Source organism: Nothoprocta perdicaria, unplaced genomic scaffold (genome assembly GCF_003342845.1).
Source record: "Nothoprocta perdicaria isolate Ctin4 unplaced genomic scaffold, notPer1 scaffold_157, whole genome shotgun sequence".
In the NCBI taxonomy this organism is placed as follows: Eukaryota; Metazoa; Chordata; class Aves; order Tinamiformes; family Tinamidae; genus Nothoprocta; species Nothoprocta perdicaria.
Genome location: NW_020454727.1, coordinates 1783066 through 1809012, shown reverse-complemented (window position 1 = coordinate 1809012; position 25947 = coordinate 1783066). Strand labels below are relative to the sequence as shown.

Sequence of the window (25947 nt, the reverse complement as noted above, 5' to 3'; positions counted from 1 at the left end):
CTTGTCTGCTGCCCCCTGGCTTAGCCCCGGCTCCGGGCTGGGAAAACAGACTGGATTTGAGGCACAGGGCTGAGGAAAGGCAAAACCCAGCGCGGTCCTGCTGCCGGGGTGCCCAGGGAGCCGATATTTGCCGCGCTGGGTTTGCTGCGCTTGTCCTCGAGCAGCTGCCTTTGCCAGGGAATCTCAGACACCGTATGGGAACCAGCTGCCGTTCTGCAGCCACATGAAAGAGGAGGGTTTAGCATAAAGCCGGTCCTTGCCTATGGCCTCACAATGATTCACCCGAATAGAAAGAATGTGGTTTGGGTTTCGGGTTAATTATCTGCAGATTTTAAATGAGACAAGGCAGGGTGGAGCTGCTGGAGCACTGGAGCGAGCAAGTAACAGCTCGGAACACACTGCGGCTGTCCCGAGCTCACACCCTCCTTGTGACAACTGCAGAGGGGTGACAGCGTCACCGACGGTACAGTCGGCCCAGGTGTTTACATACACCCGTCTGTCCTGCTGTTGCGGCAGGATCTGAAGCAGAACACGGAGACACCCACGGCTGCAGCAAGGCAGAGCTTTAACCAATGCAAGCTCTGCCAGGGAATTAAAGTTGCCCCTATGGAGCCCGCGGCTGTTGCAGCCGGACAGGCCCCGGTGCCGCACTGGGAACCGGCGCCGCAGGGAAACCTCTAACCCCCATTAACTCCCTGTGCCGGCCGCATCCAGCTCCTCTGCCTTTCCCAGAGAGGCTTCCACTTGGTCTGAGGCACCGTCAGGGCTGCAGGAGGGAACAGAGCAACTAAAGAGTCCTCTGCTCTGGAAGTGCTGCCTTCTAGCTCAGCTGGCGCCTGTTCCTTCCAGCTGTCGCCGGGAAGCTGCTTTCATTCCCTTCCCTGTTGCAGAACAGTGGTTAGGAACACACAGGAATTGGTTTTGCCCTCTTTCTAGCAGCAAACTAGAGCTGAAAGAGCACAGAGGTAGTGACCTCCAGTGGCCGCTGCCGCTCAGCGACGCTGATGAGCGAGCAGGAGCACGGAGCTGAGGTAACTTCTCTTTAAATGCAAATAAAAACTTTGTACGTGCCGTTTAAAATGCTGTTCTCAAAAAAACAGCCTTGCTTCCTATAAAAATCACAGGCATATTGTAAGCTGCAGTGTCCCAAGAAGTTTTAAATTAGTTGCATACATTGGAAAACTAGAAAAGTCTTCCAATTCAGAGTTGCAACACAGAGGCCAAGAGCATCTCACTGGAATCCGCCCTGCATTTCTCAGCCTCTGACTCCTATGCCCAAAGAGCCTGGGCTCTGCAGAAAGGCTTCGAGATACCCAGTCCCTGCACAAGTTGCTTCAGGCTGCACCTTGGGCACCGTCCCATCCAGAACATCTTCCTCAACAGTCATTCTAGGGAGCATCTGTCCAAGTCCCGGTTCTCCTGCTCTCGCCTTGGTTTTGCATCTACTCTAAGCTCCAGGACTATCTGAGGCTGTGGCCTTTGGGCTTGCTTGTTAGCGAACCACAAATGAGGATTTTTGTAGGAAATGCAACCGACTCTGGAGCCGGGGCTCCAGGGACAGTGGCTACGGGACAGTGTGGACAGCAAGGGCTGCCTGAGGGACACAAGCAGCAGGCAGAAAAGTCTCTCTTTTTGTTATACGTGTTCCAAAGGGGAACCGATACCGTCTGGGACGGAGTCAGGCGTGTCCCAGACCAGCCCCATGCAAAGGGCTTGTCAATATAAGTTATGTTATAATGTGTTATAGTATAACACTATAGTGTTATACACTACACTATACACTACACTATGTTGTATTCTTATAATATAACTTTGCTCCGCTCACCCTTTCACTGCCGACTGAGCTCAGTCACTCGGAGAGCAGCTGATTCTCTCCAGAGCTCTCAGCCCACTGGAAAGGGCTGCCAATAGCAGTACCTGCCACTTGCTTCATCCTACGGAGTCCTCTTCTCTGGAAAACCCCCAGTTCTCTTCACACAGCAGCTTATTTCTGTCCAGGGTAGAAAATGAGAAGCACATGAGAAATGCTGCATTGATCTTTGATCCAAATATTTATGCCAAATGGAAGTAAAATAAATAAATAAATCTCTTAAAGCCGTCAGTTTTTAACTTTTTTTTTTTATTGCTAGAAGTTGGTCTCAGTCCTATTGCAGCTCTGAAATCCTTCAGTGGAGAAACATTGCAATCATTGTAAAAATCATCATTTGGTGTGCTAAGATCAAGTTTACAATTAATCAAGAGTGCACAATTCAACAAAATATTAACATTTAACCATCGACTTTACAAATAAAATAAGGACTACAAAGATGTTCCTATTGAGTATCAACAGTAAAGGACCTATTTACAATGTTTACACCCTAAAAAAAAAAAAAAAAAAAAAAAAAAAAAACCCAAAACACTTCCCCAACAAAATGTTCAATTTAACCACAAACCATGATTACTTATTAAATCTTTCAGTGCAAGGTGGGCCTAGAAACCAGACCTAAGACTGAACACAATCAGGAGAGTTCACAGCTCTTGAGTGAGATGCACGCAATGACACCAACAGGATTTCCTTCCACGAAAGGTTTCCTTCCAGGGACGAACACGAGTGGGATTGGACATAAACTTTTCTAAAGTGCTCCAATTTCTCGTCGTACAAAAATATAAAACACTGATTTATAAACATGGCACAAGTGGTATCAGATGTACAAGATGCTGATGGGGAACGAGGAGGAGCCCTCGGTGGTCACAACGCTGCTGGGTCTGGCCTTGGGTGGAGGGAAGGCTTTTCTTTTACTCAGTAAGGGGGTGATGCAAGGAGGGCAAATACTTGACCTGTTGCCAAGAGGATTTTTCTTGTGTGTTTTCTTGAGAACTGCTGGGGAAGACAACAAAACACTGAAAATTCCTTTGCACGGGGGGCATGACACACAGGGACACCACTGAGCAGCACCAGGGGAGCCGTAGCCCCCTTTCCGAACAACTGAAGGTGGAGCTTAAACTAAACAGGTAGCTTTAACCCTTGGCTAGCCTAATTTTTAACTTCTGCTGTAAATGCAAATGGCAAACACCAAGTTCCATGGGCACAGGAGCAGCTGACCACTATGCACAAGGACAAAAGTGCCAGGAAACTATTTAGAGCTAGTCCTACCTCTGCAGGAATGCGACTGCCTTGGGGAGCAAGCACCTCTAGCAACATCAACTCTCCTGCTGAAGCGGTTAGCGGGTCCAATGTGTGGAAGAGGCCACAGCAACGATCCACAGACAGCACACTGCAAAATTAGGGGAGTATTTACAGTAGAGGCAGGGCAGGCGTGCGCAAAATTGGTGAATACGGAGGGCTCTTCGGTCTGAAATACAAAACGACCAGAGTCTGAATGGGGAGGAGCAGAGTTTAGAACTGAAGAGCAAAACCGCGGTCTCTACTTCTCAACATCACAATGTTAGACACAAATAAGATCAGAGTTTTAAGTCTGTGACACAGAGCAAAGGAAAAGACAGTTCAAAACTTGCGCTCGAATTCCATCTTAGCTTAGGGAAAAAAGCCAAGAAGCACCTGGGAATTTCCAACTGCCTAATCCTTTGACATCAATTAGAAACCAACTTTTATTTTAAGCAACCAAGGCAAATGGGAGGATTTTACTTAGAATATAAAGCAGGTCACTTAGCCCAGGACACAGCAGCCTTTGTTTAATCTAATTTGCTTCCAAATAATTTACCTGGAATGACTCAATGACAGATTAAACTTTGCAAGAGTGAGATGACTTTTTTGTTGTTTTTTTTCCTCTTAAATAAAGTCTTTTATTTACTTCCCTCTGCTTTCTACAAATAATTTCACCGTACTCTGGTTTGTCACTGCACTAATGACGACTCTGTCAGCATTTGCTAATTCTAAAGCCTCTCCCTAGCCGGGTACTGTACAGGAAACCACATCAGTACCTAGAATGGCACATAATGGTTTTCCCCAAGGGACTCCTAAAAACCTGGTAATGGAAGGAAATGGGGACATAGCATTTTCACTAGGAGTGGCCCAAACCACAGCATAAAAGCAAGAACATACTGTGCATTCCCGCTGCTTGGCTTGACTGTACGTTTATGGAAATAAAATACAAGACCCTTGGATGACTGGAGCCTCGACATCTGCAGGCTGAAAAATGTTTCCTATAAAGCTTTTGGATCTTCCGTGCTGGCTCCATCAGCACTAATGTCACTTTTAAGAAGATTTTTCCTCCATTTCAAGCATTTAGGAATGGAGAAGTTAATACAATATAGAATTATGTTCTAACTGTCATCAACATCACATAAATAATACAAAAATTACTATTCTCCCAAGAGTGACCACACCGTATTTCACTAACTTAATCACTGATAACCACTTAACCGTTTTTCACTAATTTAACCACTGATGATCAGTTCTGCACAACTGACGACTTACCAAGCAATACTTTGGTATTAGAGTGAAGCAAATCCTATTTAATGGTAATAATTGGTTCTGGTAACAAGCCAGCTGGTTTGAAGTCTCCTCTCGTTCAAAATGTCGCAAGTCCATTGAATTCAACAGCATTGCTTTAGGTTTACACCAGTATGAGTTCACCAAGAAATAAGCATTAAACCCAGGAAGCACTACAGGAGTGCTTGCTCCTCCTGTACGGGATACAGGATCAGTATTTCATCACTTATCTTTTTCCTCTCACACCAACCGGTAAACTTGGATATTTCAACACTCCAAATTATCCCCAGTTGGACACAAACTTGCTATTTCCTGGTGAAAATTTATAATGCTTCTTGCATTGCAACTTCTGAGCTTGTTTTAAAACCTCCAACCTGTGAAATTACTGTCTTAAAGAACACTGCAAGTGTTGCCCCTGCCCTAGCTACTGAGACAAGGTCAATGATTTGCTAGGCTGCAATTCAGTTCCATTAGCACAATGGAGAACTGATTAGGTCTGCCACCCACCTGTGCTAAAATCCCTTTAAAGCAGGGTTAAAGATACAGCAAACTATTCTCATGCAGATTCTGAAAGGTATTAACCCATGTTTTGAAGCTTGGAGATGCTGATTTCCCCAATTCTGTAGCAATGCCCTACGAACCACCTCCTCTGTGCACAATATATGTGACTGGCCACCTTCAAAACGTCCTCCCTTAGGTAAAAACTGAGATACAAGAACAACATACACCAGACGAGTGTGCAAATTACCACAAAGGTGCAGAATGCCTTTTGGCCACGCCTACGTTAACAGCATCACCATTTCATAATTAAAAACTGACCCATTTCATCGGTGTGCAGGCTGGCTTGGCTTTGAGCTGCTAAACCAAGGGGGTTTAGCAAACAGTACATTTCTTAAGACACAGTGCGTTTTTCCCTTCATTCCTAACAGTTTTGCAGAGAAGGCTCTGCAGGAACAGCAGCTTTCTTATCTTCTGGTCCTTGCAGTGATGTCCCATTCAGCTAGCAGACCAACAAGAGAGCTTAGGATTAGGCAAGACAATAAACTGCTGTGTTCAAACACTTCTGGTATCTTCAGCAAGCCTCCAAGTCCATTCTGAAGCAACTCATGTTTTGCCTGGGAATCTGCACCGCTCTCACTACCGTGGACAATGACCCATGTAGGTATCTAAGGACACAGCTTCCCTCTAGTGCAAGTTGAGGGCCCAAAAATGTGCATTTAGTCCAACTCTTCATTACTGGGGAATATTTTGACATGTCCAACGCTTCGTGTCCACAAGACGGTGCAGTTCCTGATCCTTGAAGACTCTTAGGCAGCTTACCTTCTCTCTTCTACTGTACCTGGCCAGTGAACGTGTTCCACTGAGTCACTAAAGGAACAGAATTGCTAGTCTGGCTCCTGTGAGTGGGTCCCAGAAGGGCTGCAAGGAGACTGGCTTGCTAGTCAACTAGTTAATGAAACATAGTTAGCATAATCCGTTATAGTGACTGCCTACGGTCATATACACGGTCAAATTATACATACAAATAATGGATTTAAAAATTCTCAGCCAATGCAGGCCTACTACTAAAATTTTGTACATAAAAAATGTGGGAGGTTCGACATGAATTAAAACAGTTTACTTCAAAAAATGGTGCTCACAAAGAGCATAGATTCACCAAAAAGAGCAAATTACAGTAAATAGCAGCATTTAAATATGTTCTGAATGGATATATCCTTGCCATGTATCAATATGTTTCCACATTTGGAGACATTAAAAGCAAATTATTACTACTGTGTCCTCATTATTCTGAGCTGCTGGCAGAGAAACCAACCAAGTTAAACAGTAATCCTGGTCTGGTCCTTGCTAGTATTAATGGGGCAGGCATGAAAAGACATCCACATCAGCTCGCTGTCACGTAGAACACTTGCGCCTGAGTTCTTCAAACAGTTATGTCAAAAGACTAATCTTTACAGGGAAACACTTAGAAAAAAATGACATCTTCTTTGCTGGTATCATCTTGCACGTTTAACAGAGTCGGCTGGGAGGCCACCAGGGTCTGGACAGGAACATTACTGGGCTTGAATAAGTTTGCTGAGGCAGACGAAAGTGCTTCTGGCTGAGCATCAGTTGGGCCATACGATTCTGGAGAAAGAGAGAGAGAAGGAAGATTCACGACACTGCCCAGAAAATCCCACGTGTCTGCACAGAGCAGCAAGCCAAGACAAACCTGGCTGGAACGCAGCGGTCTGGCTGCTTGGGAGGACTGGGCTTGCTGAGCGACGGCCTCTCAAGACACCCTCGTCTCGTCCAACAAGTTTGGGGGGAATCAGCTGCTTCTGGTCAATAGAGGCTGAAAGAAAATATTTTACAAGTTACTATTTCATCCTAGCAGTACAGAGATTCCATTGTTTCATCCTGAGCCCATTTTACTGACACCCTTGCACATCCAAGGAAGCTGCTGTTCCAACAGGAGCACCAATTCCTTATCCATCCTTATATTGTTTTCCCTTCTGTTGCTTATAACGTAAGTACTTTCCCTCTATTCTTTCTTTAGGATTGCAATTTCGGTCACTAGCAGCCCCAACAATCACAGATTTAACAGAGAACAGTTGAGGAATGCATCCTTGCCCCCAGTACCCATTCCTTCCATATCGGGCAAGCCAAATTCAGTACACAGTATTTTGCCTCTGGTAGAAAGTTCTTGGTCCATTTTATCCCAGGATCTACATGTGGGCCTAACAAGCAGGCATCCTTAATGCTCCTGAGAGAACACAGATCCATCTAGCATGTTTTAAACCTTTCACAAAAATTCCAGAAAAATACCACTGAGTACATTTCCACTACAGAGAGCATTATGTAAGAGTTATTAAAAAAAAAGGAACCGGCAGAGATGTATTAGAACTTTATTTCCCCATTTACCAGCATTTTGTATTCAGGGTAAGAAGATAGCAGGCTTTATTTATGTACAAAAACACAAGCAAGTTCATAATTGCATTAAGCTTCAGGCAGAACTGAGAGACCCATCTCTACAATGTATCCTCTACCAGGATAGAGGGGTTTGGTCCCAAGTCCCTGCAGCAGTGAAGACCCAGGCAACGTGTAAACTGAATTCTATATAAAGCTAAAAAGATATTTCTATAACTTAAAACTATAGGTTACTCTCCTGAGCTGAAAGCAAGGCTTTTTTAAGCAGTAGGGGGAAAAAAAAAAGTGGTTTTTGCTAGGCCTGTCATTGGCAGAGATCACTACTTCAGTACCCTGCAGTTAGCAGCACAAATTACTCTATGACAGGGTGACTGTATTTTAACTTGTTTCTATTTTGGACAAAATCAGCCCCTTGGAGTTCTGCAATACACACAGCATCTGTATTCTGGCCTGGAAAACTGTATTTAGTGATTGCCCGATGCTAAGAAAAGCATCATGTTTAATGTCGTTACAACTATGGTCAGTCGAGGAGAAAAAGGCTAATCCTGCCTCAGAATGTCCCACACATGCAGAATAAGAAAAGCATGGTTTTTTTTTCCATTATTACTACTATGGTGGCCTGGCAGGCAGGAAGATTTTACACCTAGCCCTATGAGTTCTCACCACAACCCTGTTCCGTTTGCTTAATTCCTCCTACATGGGCGGTTTAGAGGTTTAGACTAATGTGTTCTGTCTTCTTGTGATGCTCCAAAAAAGCCTTTAACTGCGCTTACCCGAACTGTCCGTCCTATGAGACGCTTTGTTCTTCCCCCCTTTCTCTTTGCTTCCTTTGGTGAAGGCTGCCAGCTTGGTGGGAATCTGCTGCTGGACGGCAGCGGGTTTCTGGATCTGGTTGGTTGCGCTCAGGAGGTGGATGGGCACTTCGTTCTTCAGCGCCAGCACGGGACGGCTCTCCAGGGTGGCACTGTCCCGGCGAGCCAGCTCCGGCCGCTCCAAGTATTCCATGCCCGAGACGCTGACTCTCCCGGAGGTTTTCAAGGTGGGCAGAGATGGTTCTAGCCCTTCTCCGTTGAAGCTCATGGAATGGCCCAGCATCTGATTTTAAATAAGGGGGGAAAAAAGGGGTTTCTAAGTGAAACTGGCATTTTCAGTGCTGCACTTTGTGATAAATGAAAAAGACTAAGGATTTGCCAAGCTCCAACATCTCTCACTGCAGTCCCTGTCAGCTATTTAGATGATGACACACGAACCCCTGCGAAAGGCAAACAAGGATGGCCTCTTTCCAGAGTTACGTCGTTGAGACATCAGTGCTACAAATAAAGGCAGCCTTCACTCAGAAGCAAGCAGGATTGGAAACTAAGCTCCAAGAAGGCCAGCTGCTTACCTGCCCCAACTCCGGGGAGCACGCGCCTGACACCGTGTTCTGCTTCTTCAGCTTCCTCAGCTGATCTAGACGCTCGCGCTCTTTCTCGACCGCTCTCTGGGCCTCCCGCAGCCTCTCCAGGTCGTGCTGATAGGCCTCTCGCTGCCTCTCAAGCTCTTCCTTCTCCTGGCTCAGTCTCTCTTTCAGCTGCCGAATCTCCTCCTCCCGCTCCTGCAGCCGGGCTTCGGTGCTTTCCAGTTCCCTCTGCTGCCGGCCTCTCTCCCGTTCCCAGCGCTGCTGCTCCAGCTTCAGCTGGCTCTGCAGTTTCTGGACGTTCATCAGTTCTTCCCTCTGCTTCTCGAAGTTCCGCTGCTTCTCCTGCTCCAGCAGCAGGTTGCCCCGCGTCGACTGCAGCCGGTACTGCTTCTCCCGGTCCACCATGGTGGCTCGTTGCATCTCAATGTAGCTGTCCTGCTGAGATATCACTGCCTGGGGGGAAAGAGAATTCCACGTGGAGCTCATGGGGTAAAAAAAAAAAGGTCACACACAGCAAAGCAAAAGCAGCAGCATCTGCCAGAGCTGCTCGCCGAGACCTCTAACTTGCAGGTCTAACTTGCACAGAATAGCCTGAACAGCAAGATACTACAGATGGCTAAGCAAAATGGTATTCCTACATACGTCAAAAGTAACACCTTTTGCATGTAAAACTAAGACTCTGAATCTAAACGCAATCACTTACAATATTGCTTATTTTAAAGGTATAGTAAATATATACATACAAGCATGTATCAGTAACAATTTTATTACGAGATGCAGGAGCAGGGAGCTCAGGTAGAGCTTGAAGCCCCACAAGCAAGGAAAGGGATTCAATTGTTTCAGACAACATCTACAATTCTTCCAAAAACTGGACATGGTGTTTCCTTAAGACCCACATCTTAAACTCTGCGGTCCACTCTAGCATGTTTAGGAGATGTTGTCCAAGGTAATTCCCTCCATCCCTACCTAAAATTCATTAAACCTGATGCTTAACAAAATTTCTGAGACGGTACTTAGTGGTTTTACCTGTAGACTGAAGAGCAACTGCAACAGTGTTTGTATTCGTCGGACCAGCTGAGGAGGGGAGGCAAGGAGGAAAGAAGACATTAAGCACTGGGGAAGAGATCTCTGTTTTGATGCAGAATTCATACTTTTATATATATTTATAAACATAACCAAAGCTATCTAAACAGAATGCACATACAGTGGAAATACGGCAAGAAGGGCATTTCAACGTGTGAAGAGCTAATGGAGCAATATGCAGGCACAATCACAATGTGAGAATATTCACCTTTGCACAAATACACCCTCCAAACCCACAGGGATTCCCGGAAGGAATCGTCATCATCTGTTTTTATTTATTTATTTATTTTTACACGGGCTATTTAATGACCACTTCAGCCTCCATGCAGCATTTGAGAGAGGCTCAAGGGCAAATTTTGCCAGGGAGCTGGGAACATGCAATCCTTCCAAAGACACGGAAAAGCGGCTAGCTCACTCTTTGAAACATTATCTTCCTACCTAACCAGAACCCATCTCTGTTTTCTAATAGGGCTTTTATCTCTGCATTCATAATGCATTAGGAGCCGTAAGGTGCAGCGAGCTTGAGGTGCCGCAGACACTGAAATGCTGTTTTCTTTTGCATGGTATTATTACAGTTAATTCCCTTTACATTTCCTAACAGCAGAAGCAACGTACCTCAGACTCTATGGTGGGCTGCAAACCGCTTGTTGCATCGCTCTGGAAAAAGAGAACAGCAACGTGGGTCCTAGAGCACCCAGCTCGGGCAGGGGCAGTGCTGCCAAAACATTTTGGAAGTGCTCAGCTCATTAGGGAACAGTCTACAGCTGGAACCCAGATTGCTGCCCTAACCTGAAGGAAACATCTCAAAAGCAGTGAAGCCAGAGGCCAGGCCGAAAGAAATGCAGGATCATTAAAGCTAGAACTAAAGGTACAGGAACAAATGGACAAACGTTCAAGCAAATTATCATGCCTCTCAAGAGCTAAGCTACAAAACATCAACTTGCCCCACTGAAATAGCCTTAATAGAGTTAAGCAATTCCACAGAAAGCTGTTACAGCCCAACCCTAGCAGCTATTAGGACTTCTGGCCTTTAGAAGTTTGTTCTCTACCGCTATCATGATAAGGGCCATCAAGAAATACATTTGAGTTATACATAAGCCTAACATACCATTTGAGATCCTTCTTCTGCATCTAAAGGGAGGTCGTGGAGCTGCACATCTGAATTCACTGCAGGGCCTTTCCAGTCCCACTGTCTCTGCTCACCGCTGCTGTTCTTCCTGAAACTACCATCTGAAAGAAGAATGGAGTATGAGGGGCTCACACCAGCAAAGAGCTTGTGAAAACTCACTGCATAACAAAGCACATAGGGAAAAAATGTCATTTTGAAGTTAGAATCATACTGTAACTGCACAGCTTATCCATACCAAAAAGCAGAGACACACACAACAGGAAGAACAAGACTACTCAAAAATCTTAAAAAAAAAAATTAAAGAGTATTAGTTAAATAAACAGGGAGAATAAGGTCAAGTAATATTATATTTATGCTTAATTTTTATGTTGAATTGTGAGAATTAAAAAGTATTTAATTAAAAGGTATTTAATTAGTAGGTTCAGGTAATAGTTGGAGCTTGTTAAGGGCATTAGGAGCCCTACTCAGCTCTCCAGTATTGGGACTGGAAGCACAAGATACAACATGCTGATTCTACCTGACATCTAAATATCTGCATAGGCTCCCACAGGTCCCGTTTCTTACTTTTATTTGAAATGGAGGGGCTGCTGTCATAACCTCCAAAGGTCTCAGCTCTCCTGGGGAGTCCTGACCCAAAGCTTTCTTCGGGCTGGCCAAATCCACTGCCCAAATGAGTCAAGATGAAGTTTTGGAGATTTTGAGCTAGGAAAAATGAGAAAATATCATTTTAAATAGACATGTACACAGTGAGACAACTGTGTTGTGCTAGCAAGCCACAAAAATACTTCAATCATCACGTATATTGATAGATCAGGAAGCTGGACAGCTTTTGTACACTATGAATGCATTTTCTCATATGATTATCTCCTTATGATGGACTTTACATATTGCACATATGAAGATAACCTTCTTCTTGAATATAAGATAACCTTCTTGAATATAAGATTAGGTTAGCATTAGCATTTGAGTGTGTTTTTTTTTTTTTGTCAGACTCCAAGTGATGTCTGTGCTTATTCTTTCTCAATATGCCTTCCCTAGATAGGCTATCTTTTCTAGAAGTCTCTGATATAAATAAATAAATAATCCAAACTAAGCCAAGATTCTCTATGCAAACACACAGGGTGCATTTTACCTACCTTGAAGATGGGTTCTGAGCCCAAGGAATCTGAACAGCATTAGGTGTGACTACTGCAAGACTTTCAGGACTAACAAGCTGCACTTTGATCTTGTGTGCTGACCCACACTTGTCTCTGTTTATACACACACACACACACACACACACACACACGCATTCCTGCACTGCATTTACCTTCTGTCACTGCAGACTTCAAGATCACCTCTCCTTGCAGATTCTCTGAGATATCCCCCCGAAGCAGCAGCCTAGATCGGCTACCTTGGGACTGGTCTTCAAAGCCATTCATTTCAGACATTTCCAGATAAATCTGTTGCTTCTCGGTCAGACTTTGCACAATCAGGTCATCTTTCAGGTTCAAGCGCTCTGAAGAAAGAAACAAACTCAAGTTGTGCCCCTGAAATTAACTTACTTCACTACTTCTACACAGTCTTGCACTACATTGTTGAATAGATTATATATATATATATAAATATATATTAAAAATATATAAAATAGATAAATATGTTGAAAGACTTATAAAGGAGAAGCTCGCTCACATCATACGACAGAACAAGATGGTGATAAATCACAAGTGACGCCGAGAAGCTGTTTGTGGAATATATAACCAAGCCTTGTGGAATATATAACCAAGATTTACCTTGAAAATCTTTTAGCTTAGCAGCTCTTGCTTCAGCCAGCCTCCTTTCTGCTTCATGTTCATTAAATGTCCCTTCTTCTTCATCAGGACAACTGCAAAAAGGGGGAAACAGAAAGACGCACACCTTACACATTAGATAAATTACAGCCATCTCAGGATTCAACGCAGGTCTTTGCTTAGGACGTGCTTTATCTTCTGCTAATCTTCCTCCCTTACGCGAAGCCCTGGCTCATGTGGCATCAGCGAACTCACTTTTTGGTTTTTAAAAGAAACACGACAGTCTTAGGATGGTTTTTCTTGCATCTTTTATGCATGAATTCTTCACAATAGGCATACACAGAAGTACATACTTCACTCTTACAAAAAAAAAAAAAAAAGGTGTTTTGGGATAGTTAAATGTATTTTTAGCTAAAGTTACTCCTATGAGGCCTGCTGAAGAGGAGATAGACGAGCAAGAAACCAAGCCCTCCGGCTTTCATTCATAATTTACCTTTCTACAGCTCTGCGAATGTGAGCCATCCAGGAATTCCTCTCTTCTTTTGAGCTTGTATGAATTTCATACATTTCTGGTCCTTTTAAGGAAGCACTAATTAAGAACATTGCTTTTTCCTCATTAGCTACCTCTCTTACAATCAACTTTTGCAATGAGATAACTGGTGGTTTAGAGTCCTGTGAAACAAAATATAGTTTATTGCGCTATATTACAGACATTCTTTAGGGTTAGTGCTTCTTAGCCCCCGCCCATTTCCTATTTATATAGGACCATCACGAGCTGTAACATTATTACTCCACTACTATGGCCTTTCCATATGACACTTTTGACATCTGTCTTCTTTTATGCATCACCCATAGATCAAAACACTGAATATAGAATGTACATTCACAGAGTAACAGGTCTTGGTACCTGGTCGAGTATTAAAGTATGCACTGAACATTTCCACCGCTCCCAGAAATCAAGCAAAGGCAGATCAAGCAAAAGCAAATCAAGTTAAAGGCAAGAAGCAGCGTTTTCAGTTAGCCATTACGATCTGTGAAAGCAGCCCCACTCTGTGCATTAGAACACTGTCAATTTAAAAAGCCACGGCTTTTATACCCCTGAAGTCATCCAAATAGCTTTAGCCACCACAATTCAGCTCTTATGCTAATGTCTTGAAGAAAGAATTATATATCCAAAAAAAACCCCTCAATTACATAAAATAAATAGCTTCTCTGTTCCTGGTCCCATTACAGTTGTAAGTGAGCAAGATCCGTACAAAATGTGCACAACTAACTGCTCTGAGGATACCTGTGGAAACGACCTGAGAAAAACAGGCAAATCTACTGAGTGCCCCCAAGTGCTGCAGTAATTACCTTTCCATTTAATGCTGGCTGCTTCAGGAAAATTCTCCACCTCCATTAAGTCATGGCTTACCATTTCCCTAGTTGCAGTGGAAGATTTTTTCCCTTCATATTAATTTGTGCTTTAATATTTGTGATTTTTTCCCCTTCATATTAATGTACAGAAGAAGACCTTATTTGCAAGTGCCTTTCAAACTAGAGTCCTAGCACGTTTAACACATAAGACTTGTACAAATAGCAGCATAACAGAACTTGGTGAAAGGAAAAGTCACAGCGTTAGATCAGAAGAACATAGTGAGCCCCAGGACATGCTCAAGGCATCAGGAAACCACAGGAGATGCCACAGCTGGAGCAGAGTGACACAGAGGACGGTTGTTGTGGACCAACAGACAGCATGAGCCCCAGGGTTGCTTCAAGAGAAGCGACTCTATTCTAGCTACCTTGTTTTAACTTCATTTTCCTTCTGAACCTGCCACATATCTAACATTTCTATCTTTATTTCTTTTGCAGTTACTGCCACTTTCAGAAATACAGTGAGTAAGTGTATTAACTAAGGAAATCAATACCTACCACTGATGCAAATACATATTTTTGGTCCTTTTCTTGTAATAGCAAAAGCACATCAGTTAACAGGACTGCCAGAATATCTACGGTGGAAACAGAAGGACAAAAAATAAGTTATTTTCAATCAAACGGATTCTTGCAGACTCAAAATCACTTAAATTTCCTGTGCGATATGGATATACCAACATTTGCAACATGGGGTCTCCTACCACATTGTACTCGGGCCCTACAAAGAGCCCATGTGCGTGCAGAACCAGCACAAATGGCTCGTCTGAAATTTTAAAACGCCTGTTTAGGATCGCTACACACGGGCTCAAAGGTTCGGGAGGAAACACTGTCTCCCTCCACTGCAGATTCTTCTGGAACTGCAGATGTTCACAGCACCAGGGACTCTCAGATCCATTATGTAAGCCAGTGAAGCTTCTCTTTGAACATTTGAGCAATGAAGCTCTTAAAATATTCCCTGATGGATGTTGCTTTGATTTTCTGGCAAAACAGGTATTATGTAGAATGAAGGTGTCCTGGGGTTGACATGACACGATTTTTCAAAGTGTGAACCAGAGCTCGCACAAGATAATGTCTTTCCACAGGAGACTAAGTCTGGATGACTCAAAGCTTTGTCATCTAGCTAAAGACCTCCCACTTGAATTGGAAAGCAGATCAGACAGATAACAAGCCAACAGCACAAGGAACTTATCATGCACCATCAGAGAGATGCTTATTGGACAGGCCAAGAATAGAACAAGTGCTATTTCCTTCCACATCCTATTAAACAAGGTTTCTGCCATCCTGTTTTATACCCAATCAATCGGTAATAAACAGTTACTAAACAGAGAGAAATCTCGTTTCCCACTTGCACTTTCTCCCTTTCTAGCCCTTTACCTTTGAGTCGCCCTGATGCAGCTTTCCAGTAGAGCATCCCATCCAGCAGAAGCCGCCTCTGCCCCATATCGTCCTTCCGGAAGAAGAGCCCATTCTTAAATTTCCCGGATGATTTTAGCTCCATTTTATGCATAATCTCTTTAAGGCGTTGCCCCTTCTCACACTCATTTACCATGGCATCCACATGAGTGATTGTGTCCTTAATTAAACCGAGAGCCCGCGTCAGCTCTTCATAATCTTTAGTTCCAGCTACAAAGAGGCAAGAGGAGCAATTAGGCAGATTTTGAACTCCGGAATGCAAAATGAACCAGCCAAACATACTTTAAACACAAAAAAGTTTCACACTCAATATCTAACAATAATTTCTAAGAGCATTAGGATAAATAATGTCAGAAAAGACTCCTAAAGAACTAAATTCGCAGGGAACTGACTTAATTCAGTTAAATAAGCCTTAAATAAGAGACTTAATTACTATGATTTCACAGTGGTAGGTTTGAAACTGAACATTCCTGCTCTAGACCCTCTGATGAGTTGTTACTGATTTGGATCTGTGTCTAGCACCACATCTCCTGGTAATAAAGAAGGGAGGAAGCAGGTAGAGAGTAGCACCAGCCTGTCCTTGAGGACAAGGAAGGCAAAGCATCAATACACAACATCAGGCATCTGGGAAGGATGAAGCCAATTACCTTCAGTATTCTGAATAATACGTTCCACCAGCACTGGGTATTTGGTGATGCGCTGTGTGACTAGAAGGATACACTCCTGAACACCAAGTCTCCTTACAATGGAGCAGTTCCCTATTTTCTAGAAAACAAAAGGCAGATCATTGACATGCTCTGTATCTGTTGCTCTTCAGATTCCCTCCCCTCTCCATTCCCACATGCTCTGTCTCAAAACATTTTTGGTACAATAATAATAGATATAATATGTATTTATTCTACCCTATTTTCAGCACTATGTGGATCTACACAAATACATTTCTATTTAGAAAAAAAAAAAGGACTGTCAACACCTGAATCTCAATAGCTGGCCTGACTCCAGATGGCCAGGATATAATACCAAGCTCTTCTCTGTCAAGAGCTGAACCTACATATTTTAAAACTCAGTTTGTCCACTTATTTGGTTCATGGAAAAGAGAACTTCTTCACTTTTGAAGGCAGCTAGTTAGGAACTATAACTACAGAGCCGCGTTGGAAAGTTTACCCAGTATCACTTACTAGAGACTGGAAAATGAGAATACTTTGAACTGTGCAATGTCATCGAAGGCTCAGGTTTCTTCCCGTTTGGCTGCCTTTCCCCAGCCCTTCCTATTAATTGCACATTACAGCGTAGAGCAGATAAACAGAACACACTAGAACAAATCTCCTGCTTTTGGAAAGACCTAGTGGGCAGAACTAGAGCAATAATACCTACCTCTTCCATAGCACTTTATCAGCAGCATGAATCACAGCTTTATCAAACCAATTTATGGAAGCTGTCACTTACTATGGAAGCCAGTGACAGAGCCATGAATAAAACAAATATCCTAGTCCCAGCCAGGGGCACTTGCAAAAGAAAACATTTGCTTGCCTCCAGTTTAACACCTGTTTATTGTGGCTTTGTGTCCAAAGAGCTCAAAACACAGAAAGCTAACAGGAATAACAAGGTCATGCTTCTTTAATTCCAATCATGAAAGTTTAACTGATCTCCAAGAACAAAATAAATACCAAGACAGTCAAATATGTGTTGCTCAGTCAGAATGGAAGGTTTCTAACTGTATTTACCTTTATTAAGTTTTGGAACTTCTTATTGCTTTGGAGAAGGTCTTTATAGTGACCGACAGCTTCATTGTGACCACAACAGAACACGCCGTATTTTTCTTTCATTCTCTCCCCATTTTCACCTGAGAACTGAATGGAAATATAAGGATGGAAAACATGCATCATTAACAATATACTTGCACACTACATGACCTGGATTTAACCAGGTTTTACGATAACTGACTTCTGCGATAATGTTTGATATTTCCATTTCCTCTTTCTCAGAAGTGAGTTATGCAACGTGACACGCAGTGACACCAGCAATATGTTACTTGACTTTTGGAACAGATGAAAAATAAAACTGAATCATTTGCAGCAGCATCCCACACAGAGACTGCAGGAACTAAAGGAAAACCGTTTAGTGAACATTCCACATTATTTGTACCGCTGCATTCCTGGGATCACCCCAGGAATCACCCACTAAACTAGGAAGACAACCTTAAAACCAGTTAAATGAAGAATCTATTATATTCATGCCTTACAGGATAAAGACCTAAATGTATGCTTAAAGTTAGGAACTTAATAGTGGCAGCTGATGTTAGGAGAACTTAATTCACACCTGTTTTACCAAGATGTCCCCTATGTTCCGGATAATATAATTTCGGTCACTGCCTTCTTCCAAGGATTCTCTTCGACGCTCCTTTAATTGCAGCAGGAATTGCCCGTGGAGCTCCAGCAACTCGTCCACACAAGGGAAAAGCTTGTTGATGACTGCGTTTGGGAACTGCAGTTCCTCTCTCATGGCTTTGGAGTACACTTTCAGCATAATTTTCAGCGTTCTGACATGGTGCATTTCAGTCTGCATTAGTTCTAGGAAAAAAAAATAACCGTAAGTCATTTACAGCGATCAGTACAGTGATTAGTAAGGATATCACAGAGCAGACTCTGAAGGGCAATTTCTTTTGCTAGTAACTGGCAAACCTATCACCAGAAATACAACAGCCAGGCTGGTTGTCTTGGATCTATAAAATGTCTCCTATTTACCTCTCACTGGCATAAACTACTAGCAGAAGAGCTATATTGATAGATACTCAATGCCATAAAACCTTCCCCAGTTCTATGGGAAGACATACACATTGCTAGTTTCTGAAATTAAGTACTTCCAAATATGTTTTCAGTAAAAATAACAAATACCTTCTTTTTAAAAGAAAACAAGTCCCTCCTGAGAAATCTGGTGTACCAGTTGTCCAGACGAAAAGTCTACTGTAATCTACACCTATTATTTAGGACAAAAATATACAACACTATTTCTAATTCCTTAAAAGAAAAAGGAGAGAATAAACTGTTTTCAGCTTCAGAGAAGCAAGAATACAGACACAAGGAGAAGTCTTGTCCTGAAGCCAGAGAGACTGGTATCAAAACATCAGGAATAACTACTTCCTTATCATCACAAGGATAAATACTGCAACAAATAGTAAAGAGCACCTTTGAAATCTCTGGTTTTGAAGGTTAAGAACAGGTTAAACAAAGTCCAGACATGTAGGTGCAGCTCATTTTGTGGCAGGCCCACCATGAGGACTAAATGGCATCTTTATTTTCCCTTCTGGCTTATCTTTTTATTATTCTAGAGCTCAACAGCAGTAAAGCACTCCGGGGCTGTCCCTATAGCTTTGCTAGGGTATGCAGCAGCACTGAGAAAAGAATATAAATGTCATCAATGTGAAGTTCTTAAATTTGGCCCTTCAATCTCCCATCTAAGCAGTGACTAAGATTGATCCTACTTATTTAATGACATCTCCCAGTTGAGTGAAGGATGTATGGGACAGGCATACTGAAAACTATTAGCTGCTCAAAATTATTAGCAGGAGAACTTATGCACGCTGAAACAGGAAACACACCTTAAAATCTTTACTTAGTTTTAGTTTCCAAACACAAGTGAAAATCGAGAGCCTATTAAAGCAGTGATTTCTACTTCATTTCCAAGTGGTAGCATTATGAAGTAAAAGAAATACTCAATAAATATATATATATTCTCTTACCATAAATGACATCTTGCCTTTTTATAACTTCTTTCTTTTGCCTTTTTGCATAAGGCTGCTCTACTGCAACACTCCAAGACTCTGCCTCAAACTCAAGAGCATCGGTTTCTATTTCACTTCGGAGATACACAGAATACGCATCTGCATCAAAAACACATTTTATTTCACTTATCAGCAAATTGCACCGAGCCAGCTCCCTCATTACCATCATTAACGAGAGGAAAACATCTGTCTTGTTTTGTTCAGACTGTTTTAGAAATTGTATAGAATCCTGTAAAGCACAGAAATTCCATACCTTCCAGAAAAATCGAGTCTGACGTTGACGGTGCAAGGGAGACAACATCATCTGATGTCTGCTTGAATTTTACAAATCCAGAATCCCCTTCATCCATGTCTCCTGAAATCAGTCTGAATGGCCAAAGAAATGTGACATTAATATATAAATATATATTGAAAATAAATTTTAGTCCATAAAAATATTATATATAAAAAACCCCCGCAAACCTCTAACTCCCATAGCAAGCATCTTTCCTTAATTATAGTGCAATTACGTTCAAATAAAAATATAAAAGCTATCGTTGCACTCCAACTTTAAACCGTCAAATCGATGGAGTAACTTAATAATAATCATTTAAATGTTATAGTTTTAATTAGAAGAGCAGGAACATGCAAATGCTGGTATGACATTTTAAAAGGCATCACTGGTGACAAGACAGACCCAGTTCAAAGTACAAAGAGCATTTTCACTGAGAATTGAGCGTAATTGTGGCACATTAAAAAGGCATAAAATACAAATAGTATGTCTTGAATTGTCTAATATTTTAACCGTGTACTGCAATTCAAAACACTGCTGCTTCCTACACTAGTCAGGACTAGTAATATCTAGAATAAATTATTTCAGAAAATATTCCTGAATTTCAGCAAGCCTGAAAATTAATATACCCCTGAAAAAGAAAACACAGAAATACTACTGCAATATTTCTCTGTTTATATCATGCTTTGTGGCACTGTGCAGGAGGACTAAATAAGAGGAGTTGATTTCCACAGACAAATATCTTACTGTTTAGGGGACATTTTAAATCAAATTCAGCATTAGAAGCCGACTGAATCACTTCTGAGTTTGAAAATAAAACCAAGCTCTTGTTTTAATACAGAGATTAGCTTTACAAAGGAGGGACTGCAATCAAAGCAAGTGGATCAGAAGTGAAGCACTTTACTCACCCGAATTTATTAACAGTTCCCGCAGTATTCAGCGAAGACTGAGAATTTCCTCTCGGGGCGATAGTCATACCGAGATTCCGCGATAATACTGGGGTGCCATCCGGTCCCAGGAGAAGCCCTCGGGGCTGCTCCTTCAAAGAAGCAGCTAGGGAGGCAAAAATGGAATTGGTGCTCAGAAAATGAGGCTGCAGATCGCCTGCTCTCAAACCCCTCTCTGAATGCGGCCGGAGAACAGACAGGATCTTGGATGTCAAGAGCTCGTTGTCCAAAAAGACATTCTCATTCCATTTTCTTGAAAAGGAACCACAAAAAGACAGCTCAGGACGAGCTGGAATCGCATTGCTTCTGCCGCTGCTTTTTGAATTTGTATTCCCCATGCTCGCTCCTGGCTGCCCTAAGACTTGGCACAGTAACGTGGCCCCAGAGATGCTCTGGTTTTATACTACCTGTGATCCTTCTAGAAATGTAAAGCTGCCACTTAACCTACTGTATCGGCTAAATCAGCAGGTCTGAAGTGCAGGAAATTGGTCCCTACTGTGCCCATTTAGTGTGGAAATTGCAAAGTATCTTCTCCTTTAGTGAAACACCAGAACCTACACACAATTATTCACACCCTGCCGTATAAGGGGACAGAACATTTCATGGCAAACAAGAAAAACCTGAGATCACATAAAAACCACCAGTTCTCCGCAAGCCTTATTGCTGCATAGAGATTTATATCTGCCTGCACACACACAGAACGGAAAAGATATCAGAGCTAAATTTAATTTTAATACTGCAGCTTTTTAATGCCTTTCAAACCTAGACAGACTTTGAACCGGAAAGATATTTAAAACCTTAATCTCTATTTTACAGTAGGTGGAAGCCTGTAATAGACTGATTAAAAAAGGGATATAATTATTTAACACTGATGTCTACAATGAATGATAAGGACTGGGAGACAAAATGCACCCTTTAAAAAAAAAGGAATTTTGGAGATGTCAAAGATGGGGAATCAGTCAATCTCCAAAAGTTTGTGTAGCTGAGGAGGTCGAGAGCTGCCTTCTCTTCAAAGTGCTTTTAAGGACATGGGAGTGTAAGACGCCTCAAGGATCCTTGAGCCTGGGTCTCTGCTACTGCAGCCAGGCTGTATCTTGCAGACAAGCTGAATATCTCTCCCACTGCCCTGCCTGAGGACCCTGCTGCTGTAGCAGCTCAGGAGGGTCTTCAACTTCCAGCCTGGCTTTACTGATGGTCAATTTAGAACTTGTTCCTTTGACAATGGTGGTGCTTATCCATCCCAAATGATGTCTGTTTCTTAGTATGTCCTCTTCAGCATACTGCCATGGACAGGGATCTCTCCTTCCACTTCTGTTTTGTTCAACCCAATACAGCTAAGCCAAGGCATTCAAGGTTCTTCTCATAAGACAGATTTTTCCATTTTTCCTATATCCTATGCTCCACATCTGCTTGTCTTTGAGCTCTCTTCCTTAAAACACTCAACTAGAACTGCATGCAGGGCTGCAAATGAGAGCTTACCCATGACTTCCAGCACAAACAATGTCAGGAGAGCTTTTACCCACTCCCGGTACCTCCCAGGACCCAAATTTCCTGACTGCACCATACAGCTGATTCTCAATCCACAACTGACCAATATCTCCTTTATCAGCATTTTGTTTCACAGTGCTAGGGGTTGTTTCATAACCCCACTAGCTCCAAGTTAAAAACCCCTCAGAGGCAAAATACGAAAGGGGCACAACTTGCACCTCTCAAAACGTGTTTCTCTTATGTCGATACCTTGGGTTTTTTCTGCTGGCTGCTCATGTCTGAAGTGTTAATACTAAGGGTAAAGACATAAGATGGCCATGTAGCTGCTCCTTTAACCTCCTGCTCCTGCTTTTGACTATGGAAAATAAGCACTGGCTGCCTAGCAGAGGCTGCGCCACCAAAAAGCCATTTTCTGAGTTCAATTAGCAGTGTCTGCACACTGCTGAGTCGCCATCGATTGGTGTTAAGCTCTGTACCAGAAAGACCAGACTCTGTACCACAGAGCAGCTCCAAGGACAAGCCCCATGGCCAACCTGTCCTATTATTCCTGTTTGTTTCCTATTTTAGCCCCTGCACTTTGCCCTAAGTGGACAAGGACACTCTCAGCAACACAAAGGACCATTTGCTATAACGATTCTTCCCTCTGTGCAGTCCTCGGAAAGGATTGTTTCCTGAAGAAGTCAAAGCTTGAAACACAATTAGGGGTACGGAAGATGGATGTAACCTTCAGAGCAACACCCAGACATAGAATCATTGAATCCTTAAGGTCGGACGGGACCTCTAGGGATCATCCAGTCCAACCCCCTGCACACGCAGGTCACCCAGAGCACCCGGCACAGGCTGTGTCCAAGCAGGGTTTGAAGATCTCCAGAGAAGGAGCCTCCACAGCCTCCCTGGGCAGCCTGTGCCAGGGCTCTGGCGTCCTCATTACTAAGAATTTTTTCCTTAAGTTCCTGCAGAACTTTTGGGGCTTCAGTTTGTGGCCGTTTCCTCTAGTTCTATCAGTGGCCACCACTGCAAAGAGGCCGCCCCAATTAATAAACATCTTAGGGCCTGAGAAATATTTCTGTTAACGACTTCCTAACTTCTACCAACTAAAATACCATTTCAACCAGTGGCTCCAATGTCTCCTTTACCTGTAAGTTTTCCACAATTACTTGAGTAACCTTATTCCCAAATAACAAGCATCAAAAGTAGAATGGCCAGTGTCTCTATCATTTCACACTTCATGTAATTACCAAAGTAATTTATTTTTATATGTAATAAAAGCTTTTAAAATTGAACTGACAATGTAACCAGTCTTAAATTCAACACAACATGAAAAAAAATCATTCTTCCATGTACCACTGAAATATATCATCTGTCCTTTTTGCAGGTATTATTTCCACAATTCTGGAATATGAGTAAAAAGAAGGGTCACAATCATACAGTTTGGGAAGAAGGCTCTTAAATGGTGAACATGCCAAAGAACTCAGGAAAACCACATAAAGGAAAAAGGAAAACGCAGCTATTTGGTCTTTTCCAGTAGCAAAAAGCTATTTCAATGCCCATGCTGCAGAAGAGCTGTTCTTTCTTCTTCTTTTTTCTTTTTTCCCCCTAGATCAGCCCTTTTCCCACTTTGTCTCAACAAAGATTTATGTTCAGACCATTTATGCTAGCTCGTCTTAGAGATTTCTAGCAACCAGTAGCTGCAGGCAAGTTTTAAATAGACAATTATGAAAATCTGATGTAAAACCAAGTTCACAGTTCTAGTCTTTTCAGAGGCCAGAGAATAGACAATCAATGAGAAACTAGCTTATTGATCCCTCTCCATCATGATATTTTGAGGTTACACAGTAAGAAAGTATAAAGGAAAATAAAAAGATAAAAAGATAAAAACACACAGGAGATTGCCAGGAGCCTCTACAGCCATTCCCAATAGGAAAAAAAATGAAACCATCTTATTAAAAGAGACCTCTTCTATACTTCAATAACACACTGTGTATAGCCTTTAAAACATATTAAAGAAAAAAGACACAATTGAACAGATAAGCCTTGAGCACAGAAATCATTCTTTAGTACAAACCTGGGGAAATGCACTGGGCCGAACTTTGGGGAGATCCAGAAGGTCTGTGCTGGAAATCTTTCTGCTACAGGAAAAAAATACAATATTCTTACACATACAGACCAAACTTTCAGGCCAAAATGAACCATGTTTTCCCTATTATATAACACAAAGTGTAAGCAGAGCTTTATAGTGAAAATATAAAAGATTTGACACAGGCACTTGTGGTTTTTTTACTGCAGAACAATGGTATATTGACATTTACATTACATATAAATACTCCAAGTCATATCCAGGCTGAAGTTGAACCAAAAAGGAAAAGTTACAGCTGGATCAGCAGTGGTTTGCATGGGAGATGAAAGTCTGGACACAGTCAAGACTGGAAATTACATCTGTACTCCAGTTAGCATCCAATAAGAATAGAACGTTTATATTTGGAATCAAAATGCACATTGATTTTAAAAGTTTAAAGGTATATATGTATGGGTATATACCTATGAGTGTATATAGATACCTACACACAGGGGTAGGTACATAGGTTTATAAAACCATATACCTATCCTCAGAAAGGTTACATACTAAATTACCAGAGGCCAAAAGCATTTCCTCTAACCTTTAATTATCCCCCCAAAAAGCTCCTTTGCTCTTTCTCCCTCTCACAGCACTCTCTAACCTGCTTTCAGTCTCCAAAGTCACCAACAGTCCCAGGCTAAGGCAAAGTGAAAAAACTTGAAGTCTAAATGGCCTAAAGGTGGAGGAAATTATATTTAAGTACAATAGCAGAACAGAAAGTGCCAGGTACACAGCTATGGGAAAGCAACCTGTGACCTTGCAGGCAACCTTCAGCATCTCGGTGACAAAGATGAAAAGTGAACACCTTGACGAGATTTGAAGCTTATCATAGTTCAGAAAGGAAAGCACTTTTGCTGCTCTGCTATTCCTCTCTGCTGCTCTTTCTTCTGTCAGCTCTGAGATGGCACTGTATTTATAAATACAGTGCACAAAATTTGGAGGTATCAAATCAAAAATATCCATTTTTAAAGACAGGGATAACTCAATTATGTTCGTGGTCATGGTGTTTGTGCATTCTAAGGGCAACTCACAAATCTGACAGAAACAAAAAATGGAAAGTAGTTTTCAGCAGAGCAGTAAAATGTTTCGCTTTATCTTCCCTCCACAGATTCTCATAAACTACTATAAAGACGAGTTAATAACCATTCGATTTCTTGGAGATGCAAGGCAGGACTCCATGTCGGGCACTCACACTAAATTCAATTTATTATTTCAAGCAGCAGTATTTTCAAAACAAGCTGCAAAACCTACCCTGGGTCTGATGCTGCTGCATTCAGCCAGTAAATTCTTGCAGTTCTTATGGACATTCACTGCACAATCTGAAAAGCAAAACAAGCAAAAACTTAAAACTGGTCTTGCCATTCCCTTCTAGGGAAAGAAAAGCTGAGCAATAAAAGATTTGGAAAGAGATGCAGAGTCATTTTGGGTGTTTCAGTGAGAATCTCTGCTGTGCTTGTTCTTGATTTCCCATCAAATACTCAAAACTTTTTAAAATAAGAATCAGAATCACAGATAAAATTCAAACACAGAGACACCACTGAATGCACTAATACTATTCTCCTTAGTTTTCTCTTGACCACAAGACTACCTTCAGATCCTAAAATGTTATTTCCATGTCTCTCGTAATGTAGAATTAATACTATTCAAAAAGGAAGCAATTTATTTTGCTCCATACTTGTAGATGCCCTTTCTACATAGAGTATTAATAGGAATACTCTTAATTAAAGTGAATCTAATTAATTAAAAGAAAATAATTAAAGTGAAAGAGTTCAAAACACATTGCTGAATCCCTCAAGCAT

The 25947-nt window shown here is 42.1% G+C and overlaps 1 protein-coding gene across 1 annotated transcript; it reads right to left on the bottom strand.

Annotated features, from left to right (window-relative positions):
• Window positions 1–3261: 3261 nt before the first annotated feature.
• ARHGEF18 (Rho/Rac guanine nucleotide exchange factor 18) lies at window positions 3262–25461 on the bottom strand. The gene is made up of 21 exons (XM_026035224.1): window positions 25400–25461; window positions 24098–24158; window positions 20506–20650; window positions 19580–19692; window positions 19285–19425; window positions 17865–18115; window positions 17270–17395; window positions 16193–16310; window positions 15507–15755; window positions 14631–14707; window positions 13213–13391; window positions 12723–12814; window positions 12260–12448; window positions 11515–11652; window positions 10930–11051; window positions 10437–10478; window positions 9765–9812; window positions 8724–9191; window positions 8113–8434; window positions 6642–6764; window positions 3262–6556 (listed from the first exon to the last, which is right to left on the bottom strand). Exons 3-21 carry the CDS (start codon window positions 20571–20573, stop codon window positions 6396–6398), a joined length of 3027 nt encoding a protein of 1008 aa, XP_025891009.1. The 5' UTR covers window positions 20574–20650; window positions 24098–24158; window positions 25400–25461; the 3' UTR covers window positions 3262–6395.
• Window positions 25462–25947: the final 486 nt, after the last annotated feature.